This window comes from Garra rufa, chromosome 24, assembly GCF_049309525.1.
Source record: "Garra rufa chromosome 24, GarRuf1.0, whole genome shotgun sequence".
NCBI lineage: Eukaryota > Metazoa > Chordata > Actinopteri > Cypriniformes > Cyprinidae > Garra > Garra rufa.
The window spans coordinates 33,265,986-33,279,605 of record NC_133384.1 but is presented as its reverse complement, the minus strand read 5'-3'; the positions used below and the strand labels follow the sequence as shown (position 1 = coordinate 33,279,605).

The following is a 13,620-nucleotide window of genomic DNA, read 5'->3' as shown; positions in this document are numbered from 1 at the left end:
GAGATTACTTGTGGATTACTGTAATGTTTTTAATAGCTGTTTGGACTCTCATTCTGACGGCACCCATTCACTGCAAATGACCAATGTAATGCTACATTTCTCCAAATCTTATGAGAAAACAAACTCATCCACATCTTGGATGGCCTGAGGGTGAGTAACATTTCAGAAATTTTCATTGTCCTTAAAAAAAGAAAAGTTTCAAAAAGGGTTATGCACAGATAAAGCACACTTCACAAGCAAAAACAATCCAAAGCAGTTTTAAACAAATTGGTAATTTGGTCAGAAGCAATGATTTAAAGTTAAAATGCCTTAATTATAGATTTGTTTCTTACAAACACACAGCTTTTCGCTTCTCAAGATGTTAATTGATGGACTGGAGATTACTTGTGGATTATTATGATGTTTTAATCAGCTGTTTGGGCTCTCATTCTGATGGCACCCATTCACTGCAAAGGATCCATTAGTGATCAAGTGATGTAATGCTATATTTCTTCAATTTTTTGAGGAAACAAACTCATCTACATCTTAGACAGCCTGGGGCTGAGTAAAATTTCTGAAAAGTGTCATCTTCCTTAAAAAAGAAAGGATTCAAAAGGGGTTATGCACAGATCAAGCACACTTTACAAGCAAAAACAATCCAAAACAGTTTTAAACAAATTGGTAATTTGGTCAGAAGCAATGATTTAAAGTTAAAATGCCTTAATGGTAGATTTGTTTCTTACAAACACAAAGCTTTTTGCTTCACAAGATGTTAATTGATAAACTGGAGTGGTGTGGATTACTTGTGGATTATCGTAATGTTTTTATCAGCTGTTTGGGCTCTCATTCTGACGGCACCCATTCACTGCAAAGGATCCATTAGTGAGCAAGTGATGTAATGCTAAATTTCTTCAAATCTTTTGAGGAAACAGACTCATCTACATCTTGGACAGCCTGAGGCTGAGTAAAATTTCTGAAAATTGTCATCTTCCTTAAAAAAGAAAGCTTTTAAAAAAGGTTTCCATAGTGAATGCCTTAGAAGAACCATTCTTGGTTCCTCAAAGAACCATTTTTGATTGAATTTTAAAAATGGAAAGAAGGCTGTTACAGATATTTGTGATCCAGAATCACAAAACCAGTCATAGGGGGGCTTTTTTTAAATTGGTTAATAGGCTTTCCATTGATGTATGGTTTGTTAGGACCGGACAATATTTGGCTAAGACACAACTATTTGAAAATCTGGAATCTGAGGGTGCAAAAAAATCAAGATATTGAGAAAATCACTTTTAAAGTTGTCCAAAATTAAGTTCTTAGCAATGCATATTACCAATTAAAAATTAGGTTTCGATATATTTACGGTAGGAAATGTACAAATTATCTTTACTTAATATCCTAATGATTTCTGCTTGAAAGAAAAATCTATCATTTTGACCCATACAATGTATTGTTGGCTATTGCTACGAACATACCAATGCTGCTTATGACTGGTTTTGTGGTTCATGGTCACATATAAAACATTAAATATTTACTAAGGGTTTAAAGGTCTCTTATTAGAATATATTCTTAATCATCTGTGTCTACAAATGTTCATAAAAGCATAAAATATCTCATAAATTATTCTGTGCAAAAATCTATTTTTGTTTCCTGCTTTCTTAGCTCAAGACAAAAACTCAACTCCCTAATTACCTGTCTGGATATATTTTTTTGCTTCGGCTGGTCACCTGAGAATTTTCCTATTGTTTGCACTATATCAAACCATTAAACAGAGGACGGCCTTAAGAAAGACATATTTTAGGCAAGGGAAAGCCACAAGACATTCACCAGCTGTCTGCAGGTCACATTCAGGTTGAGTCAACAACGCACATAGCACAGTCACTCCTCCCTCGACACGGCGGACCATTATCACTATATTTAAACAGTGTTTCGTGTTAATGAGGCACTATAGGGTGTATGTGCGTAATGAGCAATCTGTCGTAGATCACGCTGGCAAAACATTATGATAATGCTGGCCTGTTCATGTTTAAGTATGCAGGAGACTCTTCCTTCTAGTTACTTGCTTAGTAGAGCGAGAGAAATATGTAATTAATATAATGGAAATGAATGTAAACACATGCAACACAATCACAGATGGGTCGCCACGAAAAGGATGACAGCTGACCGTCTGACACTTGGACACTTGTGGTGCTAAGTCAAGTCAGTTTTATGTCTACACTGCTTTGGACATATTGTTTTCCAAAAAAAATCTCTTTGGGAGATGTTTGCATGCCAGATATTAACAAGCTACATCATATTTACATGTTTATTTAGTTGAATTATTCAATCACATTAAACTGAGGACAAATTGGGTGCTTGAGGGCATGCAAACCCTTAATTAAAAATGATGGGCGTCCCTAAAGACTCATCTTTGAAGGGCTGCCAGCCCAAGAACAATCTGATGAGGATGGGTACAAGGAGGTATGTGCTTTATTGCACCTGATGTGAATGGAAGATCTGACACAGCAAAACGTGCATAAGCAGGCTGTTCTGTGCTCCAGCATCTCTAATGCAGCATCAAAGGCTACACTCATTTGTGTTCTCAAGTTTAGCCAACAAAGCGTCATTTTTAGATCATTCAGATGGGTGTTCAGTGAGATTTCTGGATTGCACTCCCTCAGTTTTACCTCAGTGTTTGAATGGTGACTAATTTGCTTAGAAACACTCAAACAGGTCAAATCAAATATTGTGCATCTATTGTTTTGCATCAGATGGCAATCCAAGTAGTGCTAGTTATAAAAGCTTACCTGAAATTCAACTAACAGGTGGTGATTTCCAATTGCTTCCACTCATTCAAGTTCACAATTCTTCCATCCCTCTTGCATTTGTCATCACTGTCTATGTGAAAACGAGTGATCAGCCTCCGGATCATAACGACCACTAATGCACAGTCTCCATCCGCAACCGCTTGGCAAAATCCTCCAAAGCGAGTCCTTTAAACTTGCTCCTAGTTTATATTCCCACAACAGGCGAGGCGCATCTGTCGTCTTGTTCTCCAGCATCCTCCGCAATCCGAGCCATGCAGCTTTCCATCTACATATCTTCTGCTGTCGCTAGGCATCCTGAGCAATAATAATGACCGGCTGGAAACCACAAGTAGCGGTGTCCGATTCGCGAACGAACCGTTCGCTCAACTGATTCTTTCAAATGATTCGATCGAACCGATTCGCCAAGCGCGGCTGTGTTCGAAATGGAACGCCACACTGTCTTCTGTTTTTACTTTTTTTCGAATAGTATGCTATACACTTGACCTAATTATGTGGCATGTTTTATTTAGGCTAGTATGTGAGGTCTTATTTTCAGTGAAAATAAAATGTTTTTCTGCATTTCTAATCTAATTTTGTGTAAGAATGTCTAAATTTTTTGTTGTCTGGTGAAACAATGAGAGCAAAACCACTGATATTTTTTACAGTTCATTTGTCACACTAAAAATCAATAGACAAATTGAGTGCACTATGGGAAACAGTACTCTGCAGTGCCTTATATGATGTATGCATGTAAACTGGGTCACTTTTTATAATTCATGCACCTTCTGGCAGATCTATAAAGTTAGTTCAAAAGTGTGATATAGGAAAGCATACTGCATACTTCATATGAGTGGTAGTATATTTTTCTAAACAGACAATGGCTAGGTTCGGAACAGCATACACTACCATTCAAAAGATGTTAATTGTTTTTTTTAAAGAAGTCTCTTCTGCTCACCAAGCCTGCATTTATTTGATCCTGAAGTACAGCAAAAACAGTAAAATTCTGAAATATTTTTAATATTTAAAATAACTGCTTTCTATTTTAATATATTTTAAAATTCATTTATTCCTGGGATTTCAAAGCTGAATTTTTAGCATCAATACTGCAGTCACATGATCCTTCAGAAATAATTCCAATATTCTGATGTTGAAAACAGCTGAGTAGAATTTTTTAGGTTTCTTTAAACATTATATATATCTTTATTATCACTTTTGATCAATTCAAAGCATCTTTGTTAAATAAAAGTATTAATTTCTATCATTTAAAATAAATAAATAAATAAATAAATAAAATAATAAATAAAATAAATAAATTATATTGACTCCAAGCTTTTGAATGCTATAGTGCATAATGTTACAAAAGCTTTTTATTTCAGATAAATGCAGATCTCTGGATCTTTCTATTTATCAAGAAATCTTTTAAAAAATTTACTCAACTGTTTTAAATATTGATAATAATAATATAATAATAAATGTTTCTTTGAACAGAAAATCAGCATATAAAATATATTAAAATAAAAAGCAGTTGTTTTAAATTGTAAAAAATATTTCAAAATATTACCGCTTTTGCTGTATTTTGGATCAAATAAATGCAGGCTTGGTGATTTTTTAAAACATTAAAAATCTTACTGTTAAAAACCTTTGACTGGTAGTGTAGGGTACTACAATTGTATTAATATTGCTTCACTATACAGTATACTATGTAGAATGTAGCAATAGTGTACATTATATAGGCTCCTGTAGTTTATAATGCAGTAAGCAAATGTTTAAAATCAAACTGAGGTGATTGACATACAAAAAATAAAATGATATTTGCTAACCTAATCACAAAACGGCTATAAACAGTAACTCAGCTTGTATCTTCCTATAAATTAAACATAAGATATATTACTGAGCGATGACTCACTCGAATTTGTGGTTTCGTGTTTTGAACCGGTTCACTAGAAACGAATCACCCGAACGAACCGACTCACTAAGTGAACCGAACGTGCCTATGCTAATCACAAGCGCTTTTTACGTGTCTCTCTCCTCTCCCCTTTCATTCCTTCATTGTTCACCGACGCCTAACATCCGTCAGTTTTACTCTGAATGCATTAGCAGCATATTTATAACTGAAAACCAAAGCTGAGGGGGAAAAGACGCGGTGCACAAACGTACGAGAGAGTGGCACTTTAAGGCTCCATCATGTGCGTGATTCTCAATGCGGTATTATTTGGTGAAGGAGGCAGAGGAACCCACGAGCTGTACGAGAACATTCCCCACAAAGCTTTACATAACATGATGTTTTCTACACATTATACATGACCGGTATATCAGTGTTAACAATGGGTTTAGGCAGGGACGCTATAGTTATGCTACAGAAAAGACTTGTCAAAGAATTTAGCATTTGCATATCCTACTAATTTAGTATGTGGTCGTATATACTCAGATTTTCTTATTTGTCTACATTTTTGTCTAGCACTGATATAAAAATGCTAATTTAAAAATAAGAGATAAATATGAACTTTGTTTCAAAAGTAATGGCACCCTCTTTCTTTCTTTAACTGCTAGATTCTCTATTGATTTTCAGTATGCAGGGTGTAGTGGTTAAAGATCCGGGCTGATAGTGAAAAGGTTACAGTTTTGACTCCCACAATAGGTTATCCATGAGCGATCACCGTTGTGCCTTTGAGCAAGGCACTTAACCTCAGGTTTCTCCGGAGGGACTGTCTCTGTAATAACTACTGTAAGTCGCTTTAGATAAAAGCGTCTGCCACAGTGACTTGCTTCTACAGTCTCTGCAGCAGATTAACATTAATATAAAACATACACTGAGTCATCAGACATACAGCTGGATATCTATTCCCATTGCACTTTATCTAGAAAGGCCGTTACTATGATCTCCTGAACCAGAGGTTGTGAAGGAGCCCGATTGTGCTGTGCACACATTTATTTCCCCTCTCTCAGCAAACACAATCCGGTCTCTGTTCATGCATACATTTATCAGGCCCTGTGTGATTGGAGTCAACAATATATGTACAAACAGTTGTCAAGACTGATTATATCCTACTGTTTATAAATAATTAAAATGCAATACTGTATTTGTACTGTATTAATGTTTTACTGCAATGAAAACAGATTCAGAAACACAGACAAATGTATTCGTGTCATTGAGAACAGAGAAGTGAATGCCCTTGCTTTTACGGCGCTATGAACAAAGGATACTACCTCCATTTCTGTAATTAGTTTTGGCAGATAAGAAATCTGACTCACAATTAAAAACTCCCCCAGAAGAGGTAGAAAATCTGCTTAGCGTGTGCCTGTTTTAATTACTCAAGACAAGAGGCCCTATTGAGAGGTGCTTCCTTTGTATTCACTGCAATGATGTGATGTTATCTTTTATCTTCATTTGATGGTTATTGATTTTACCTATTATTCACTTTCTTATTGATGCTTCTTGAACGGAAAATTAATACAAATATGACTCTGTATACCATTTTCAATTACTCTGTGCCAAATATTGGTCTCTTTGGTCTATATTGAACCACAAAACCAAGTAGAACAGGTATATTTGTAGCAATAGCCAAAAATAATAATATGCCAAATAATTTTATGCCAAAAACCATTCGGATATTAAGTAAAAATCATGTTTCATTAAGATATTTGGTAAATTTCCTACTGTAAATATGTCAAAACTTATTTTTTGATTAGTAATCTGCATTGCTAAGAACTTGGACAACTTTAAAGGCGATTTTCTCAATATTTTTGATTTATTTTGCACCCTCAGATTCCGGGTTTTCAAATTATTGTATCTCGGGCCAAATGTTATCCTATTCTAATAAACATCCATCCATCCATCAATGGAAAGCGTATTTATTCAACTTAGACTTAGACTAATTATTAGACGCCATTTTGAATTTTACGCGGATGAAAACGACGCTGTGAGGGATGTCACGTAGGTCCTAGATCACGTAACTCAACTTTAAAAACTGTTTAATGATTTTTCTTTCGTCCAATGACAGAGATTTTCGAAAGAAAGTTTCGTTATTAAACAACGTAGCCTACTACAATATTGAGCGCTCTGTATTTTTATCCCTCACAGCCTCGGTTTTATTCCCGTCAAACATTTAATATGGCGCTACCCAACCTATCATCATTAACTTTAAAAACACTCTTTGTCCTGTTTTCACTGAAATACCCATCTAAGCAGGTCTCCAATTATGAATCGCTTCTAAAATGTACTAGGCTAAATGTAAAGATGTGCTAATGGGTTCTATCAGCATACAAATGAAGTGACTTTACAACTCAATGAATATAGTGACTCCAAGTAATTGGACACTCAAGCCATTCTTATAAAATATAAAACACAATTGCATTAACTTTGATAAAGATAGCTAAACTCTAAATATTGAAAAAAAAATAAAAATAGCATTTTTGTAGGACTTTCGATTGCTCTAATCAATGGTTTGTTGATTTTATGGTCCATCATGGCATATATAATTTTTTTTAAATACATAAATAAATTACATTTTTATATAGCCTATGTATTTAACATATTCTGTTTTAGCCTTAATTAACTCATCAAGCCATTTTCTTTGTTTGTACATAGAAAAAATAATAATAATTACCCAAGACCTTATTAACCTTCACAAGTCAGAGCTTATTAATCATGCTGTGAACACAAGAGGGCGCTAGTGAACTGGGATTAAACTAGACGAGCTCTGTCTTGAACGTTCATGTTGGATTTCAGTAAATCTAAAACTTTATCTGTAAATGCACCACCAGTTTAAATTAAGTTAGCATTTTCAAAACACATTTTAAAACTGCTAGATAAAAAAAAACTGACATAAGCCAACATATATTTAAACATTGCTAGTGAGAGGTTTCAAAATGAACACTTCAGAGGAACATCTAGTAGCCTAAACTCAAACGCCACCAAACCAGCCTAAAAGACTATAATATTGTTGTTTTTGTTTAATATTCACAAACCAATCAGAACCAAGAGTTAACAAACTCTACATTCCCATTTTCTCAATGGGCTACCCTGCTTTAAACATTCAGGTATAATGGCATTCCAACAATCTGTGTGCTTTGACCATTTGTGACAAGTCTGAACATTATTTCACCTCCATACGCAACCCTAGCGTGAACACCTGTCTTCCTTTCCTTCGCAGCTCCTGGCTCCGCCCCCCAAAGCCACGCCTCTATTTTGATTGGTCCGGAGCTCATGAATATGCATGCATAGAACTCTCGGCCCCTCCCTTTGCACCTGATTGGAAGTATTTACTTGTTTTTTGCACTGAGGTGCTGGAGTGTTAGAGCAGCTCTGCGCTGGAAGATGAAGCCCTGTCGGACCGAGCAGTAAGGATTACGGTGATTTTGACTTTATAGAAGAGAAGAGAGGACCATTATATCTGCCAGTCAACTTTATACGTATTCCAGGATGCCTCGTTCATTCCTAGTAAAGAAGCATTTCAATGCAGCCAAGAAACCGAATTATAGTGAACTGGAGAGTCCAACAGGTAATAAACTTGATGATTCTAACTCGTAACAGAGAAGTTAAGTAAACCTTTTTTATTGTGTTGCAACATATTAAAAAGTTACTCTCATTGAAGTGATCCATTGCTATTTCTTCGTGATGTTTTGTGCATTAAAACTAAATGTGGACAAAATGATTCTAATGGAAACTTAAAACTGACGAAATAGGTGTTTCATTTCGAGTTATTTGACTCTTATTTGATCACTTTAAGGATTGTTTCCAAAGTACACTTAAAAATATTTAAGTGTATATTTATTGGTATCAATGGTTCTATGGAGAACCATGAAGATCTATGGAACCTTTCAAATGCAGAAAAGGTTCTTTATAGCCAAAGAAGTTTCTTTAGATTTTTAAAAGGTTCACAGAAAGGTTCTTTGGGGAGCCAAAAATGGTTATTCTATGGCATCACTGCAAAAACACCCTTTTGCACATGCTTTAGGATGTTTTTTGGTGAAAGATGACCTGATATCAGTGTTGTAAAAGTATAGTTTGAATGTGACTACATGTAAAGTTACTTAAATGGGTACAAATATTCAATTTTCTCAGTAAATATGGCCATGAAAGCTGCATGCATGACTATAAAATAAGGAAAGTGCATTTACAATAGTTTCAGATTTAAAGATACACCATGTCAAGTTCTAACACGATTGCATTTCCCCTTTCATTGCAGTGTTTATTTCTCCATATGTCTTAAAAACCCTCCCGGTGCCTGTTATACCACAGCCTGAAGTGTTAAGCCCGGTGTCGTACAGCCCTATAACAGTGTGGACTACCAGCAACCTACCCCTGTCCCCCCTGCCCAGCGACCTGTCCCCCATCTCCGGATACCCTTCGTCCCTCTCCGACACGTCCTCTAATAAAGACCACAGTGGTTCGGAGAGCCCCAGAAGCGATGAAGATGAGCGGATACAGTCGACCAAGCTGTCAGACGCTGATAAGTTCCAGTGCAGTTTGTGCAACAAGTCCTACAGCACGTATTCGGGACTCATGAAACACAAGCAGCTGCACTGCGACGCACAGACCAGGAAATCATTCAGCTGCAAGTACTGCGAGAAGGAATACGTGAGCCTAGGGGCCCTAAAGATGCACATAAGGACACACACGCTGCCGTGCGTTTGCAAAATGTGCGGGAAAGCTTTCTCCAGACCTTGGTTGCTGCAGGGACACATTAGGACACATACAGGTGAGAAGATCATGTGCATGTGGGAAAAAAGTGCAGATTTAGCAATGCATGATGTACCAGTATTGTAGCATATAAACTGACATGCCTCTTGTGTTCATTAGGTGAGAAGCCCTTCTCATGCCCCCACTGCAGTCGTGCATTCGCAGACCGGTCCAACCTCCGGGCTCACCTGCAAACTCATTCAGATGTGAAGAAATACCAATGCAAGAACTGCTCCAAAACCTTCTCTCGCATGTCACTGCTGCACAAACATGAGGAATCTGGCTGTTGCATTGCACACTGAGACAGTCACACAAACACACACACATTCACTAAGTGCCTCCGATCATGAACTCTGATCTCGGATCTGCTCTTCCTGTCTGTATACTCGTGATGAATTGGATACGAAGCGCGAAATGCATCCCAAAAGCGATTTAAAAATGCACCGCCCTGGGGTCTGAATGAATAAAGTGTTTGTGGAGTCATTCAGAGATCAGATTCCAACCAAGACGCTACACGCTAACAAGTAAAGCTGACCCCAAACAGCCTTTCCACTTCAATCTATGGTTCCTGGAGAACCTTCGACACCCTCAGAAAGGAAACGGCACCAAACAAAAGAGTTTACTGGATCCCTGGTGGTCTTAATTCATTGACTTCCCGTGCCCATCATGTGCCTTTCATTTCAACAGTATTTGCCCTGTTCTGGGTCGTGTTGATGTGTACTGTACATTTGTTTACGGATACGTACTATTTGGGAGGTTTTAACTGTGTAGCCTCTCTAGTAAGCAATAATTTAATGCCTGTGACTGAATGTTTAATGGGTAACAGTCACTTTTTTGTTTATTTCTGCTTTTCCAAGAGGTAATCGGTCAGACATTTCAGACGCTAATGAGCTTGAGACCAAAGGAATAATTAACGCCATGTTTTTAAACAGGGAACAAGTGCACATGTTTTCTTGAATTAAAAGTATTTAAACTGTTGTGCTGTCATAATGCAACAGTGGATAACCAGCACTCAGACATGCAATACTTTGCCAGGTGCCTTTTGTTCATCAGGAACTTCAGAGATTTTGCCATGTAATTGTTTGTTTGAATGTATATGACACTGATATGATTGTACTTTGTATTGCAAAGTGTAAATGAATGGTATGATTTTGTACAAAAAATAAAATTTACACTTTTTGAATAACTCAGTGACCATCCGTATCTGTTCCATCCATGCTTTTGGGATAGTTTGTGCAAAAATGAAAATGAAATGGCATTTACTTACCCTCATGTCATTCCAGAGATGTTTGGCTTTCTGTATCTGTGGATGCTAGAGAAATGAAATTAAAGTGAATGGGGTCCAAAACAACACTTGAATTGAATAACAATGTTTACATTTACATAGTGATTGTAATGGAATGCAAATGAGAAGGGCCTTAATGGCACATTTACAGGAACGTTTCTTCTAGAATTGTCATGAGAAGTACTGCGCTTTTGCTAAAGCATGCTGATGTTTTTTCTGAATTAGCAGTTTGAGTTTAAAAATTACAGTTAAACATGGTTATGCATGATGGAAAGAGCTGGTTTTAATATGGTTTGACTCATTCCCACAGTTAGCTTGCATTGTGGGAGTTCATCAAAGTGCAGTTTAAGTATTTCATGCTGCAAATGTGTTTGCAGTTTACTGTGCCGGAAAACGGAAAGAGCAAGTTGTATGAACTACTATCATTAATTTAAAAGTCACGATGGTGGAGATGCTATTTATATCCAGGGTTCAAAGTTAGTCATGGAAATGAAGTGGTCAGAAGATGTGGGAACGACGCAGGCTTTGTTGTGCATCTCAATCTAATGTCCTCATTTTAAAGTCAGCGGTTTTGTGGCCACATGAACCTGTCCTTGCGAACCTGTTCGGCTCCCAAACAAATCCCAAATGTTGCACCTCCTCCCTATGTTGATCTCACTTTGCTGCCAATTTCTTTGAAGACTCCGGGTCTCTGAAGGGGCCACTATGGCACAGCCAGACTGGCTCTCACACATGTGAAAGTCCTTTACTGGATTATTACTCAGCAACCTCACAGTACACAGTGGGAACTCACAGGACTTGCGCAAACCAGCGGGCTTTCAAACATTCAACTACTGAATCTAATTTTGAACTGAAGTAAATGGCTCCTAACTCTAGATCTGATCTTATAGTGAATGACAACTATTATTACATTTTTTTTCTTATATGTGACCCTGTACCACAAAACCAGTCATAAGTGTCCATCTTTTCAAATTGAGATTTATACATCATCTGAAAGCTAAATAAATAAGCTTTCCATTGATGTATTTGTTAGGATAAGACAATATTTGGCTGAGATACAAAAATTTTAAAATCTGGAATCTGAGAGTGCAAACAAATCAAAATATTGAGAAAATTGCCTTTAAAGTTGTCCAAATGAAGTTCTTAGCAATGCATATTACATATCAAAAATTAAGTTGTGATATATTCCAAAAATCATTAGGGTTTTAAGCAAAGATTATGTTGCATGAAGATATTTTGTAAATCTTCATGCAACATAATCTTTGCTTAAAACCCTAATGATTTTTGGCATAAATGAAAAATCATTTTGACCCATACAATGTATATATATATATGTATGTATATATATATGTATGTATGTATGTATGTATGTATATATATATATATATATATATATATATATATGTATGTATTTTATATATATATATATATATATATATATATATATATATATAAATAATTTTTAAAACAATTTGAAAGAACCTGCAAGTAATACATTCAATTAATCATGAAATTTTGTAAAATAAATAAATAAATGCATTTTTATTATATATAAAAATAATATATATAAAGTATATACACACATACTTGTATATATTTAAGAAATATATGTAATATGTTTATATTTATATATAATATAAATCACATATAAATGTGTGTGTGTATATATGTATATATATATACATATATATACACACACACACACACACACACACACACACACACACATCAATTTTTCTTAATTATATACACTTATGTGAGTGTATTTGTTTAAACTTGATGACATTACAGAAAGCAGATTTAATAATTTACATTTACAAATGTATGTGTATATATATATATATGCACATTTTTTCAATAAATATAATACGTGTATATTTAAGTGCTGTCAAATCGATTAATCACAATTAATCCCATCCAAATATGTATCCAAATGTAAGTATATATAAAGACACACACATACATGTATATATTTAACAAAATATATGTAATATATGTAAATACAAATACACAAACATTTATTTTGCATGCGATTAATCGCGATTAATCGATTTGACAGCACTAATATATTAAAATGTGTGAAAATGTGCTATTTAATGACATTACAAAGAAAGAGATTTAATAATTTATCAAATAAATATATATTTAAAAGGTAATAATGATAAAGATACTATACATTTCTTCAAGTGTACAAATAAGGAAAAATGACAAGTAGAAATGTACAAGTAGAGGCCTGGTGTGACCACTCACCCTATGGAAAGGTTTTGGGAAAACACTTGTCTCTTTCATGCTGTGTGGTTTTATCTTTCCATGATCTGACTCATGGCAGCACTATTCCAGGTGTTCAACATGACACACCTTACAGTCGGGTGGCCCTCAGGACCCCCTATGATGCCATACAGGTGTTCACGTATCTTGCGGTTTTCTGGAAGTTCAAATAAATATGACTTTTGGGGCAGAATATTATCATAACAAAGCTGATCTATCAGCTTTGAGGTCATCAGTAAACCGTTCTTGTCCAATTTCTTTAAGTCATCAGGAAAACTTGTGACTGAATCTGTGCTTCTAATGCAATTTGCAAGAACACGTAATTCAAAATCATTATAACTCTCTGTTCTTTTGTCACATGCTCACTGAACTTTTGATGCCCCACATCACATCAGGCCTCTCCCTCACAAGACTACCACCACCATGGCTCGAGGACAGATCTGACAAGGTTACAAAGGAAGTACATTATCTTTGTTAGTCTCTCTCTCTCTCTCTCTGCAACCTGCTGACTTCACACTAACGCAGCAGTTCCTGTAAACGAAACAGATTCAATTAGAAAGCTGGTTGAAGGCCTGTTTGCTCTGGTTAGTGTGTGATAGAATGAGCCTGACCTGAACAGAAAGTCA

At 35.8% G+C, this 13,620-nt stretch overlaps 1 protein-coding gene across 1 annotated transcript; it reads left to right on the top strand.

The window, feature by feature from the left end:
- Window positions 1-8,095: 8,095 nt before the first annotated feature.
- Window positions 8,096-10,627, top strand: snai2 (snail family zinc finger 2). The gene is made up of 3 exons (XM_073831009.1): window positions 8,096-8,260; window positions 8,948-9,460; window positions 9,562-10,627. The coding sequence occupies exons 1-3, from the start codon at window positions 8,182-8,184 to the stop codon at window positions 9,741-9,743; spliced, it is 774 nt and encodes a 257-aa protein (XP_073687110.1). The 5' UTR covers window positions 8,096-8,181; the 3' UTR covers window positions 9,744-10,627.
- Window positions 10,628-13,620: the final 2,993 nt, after the last annotated feature.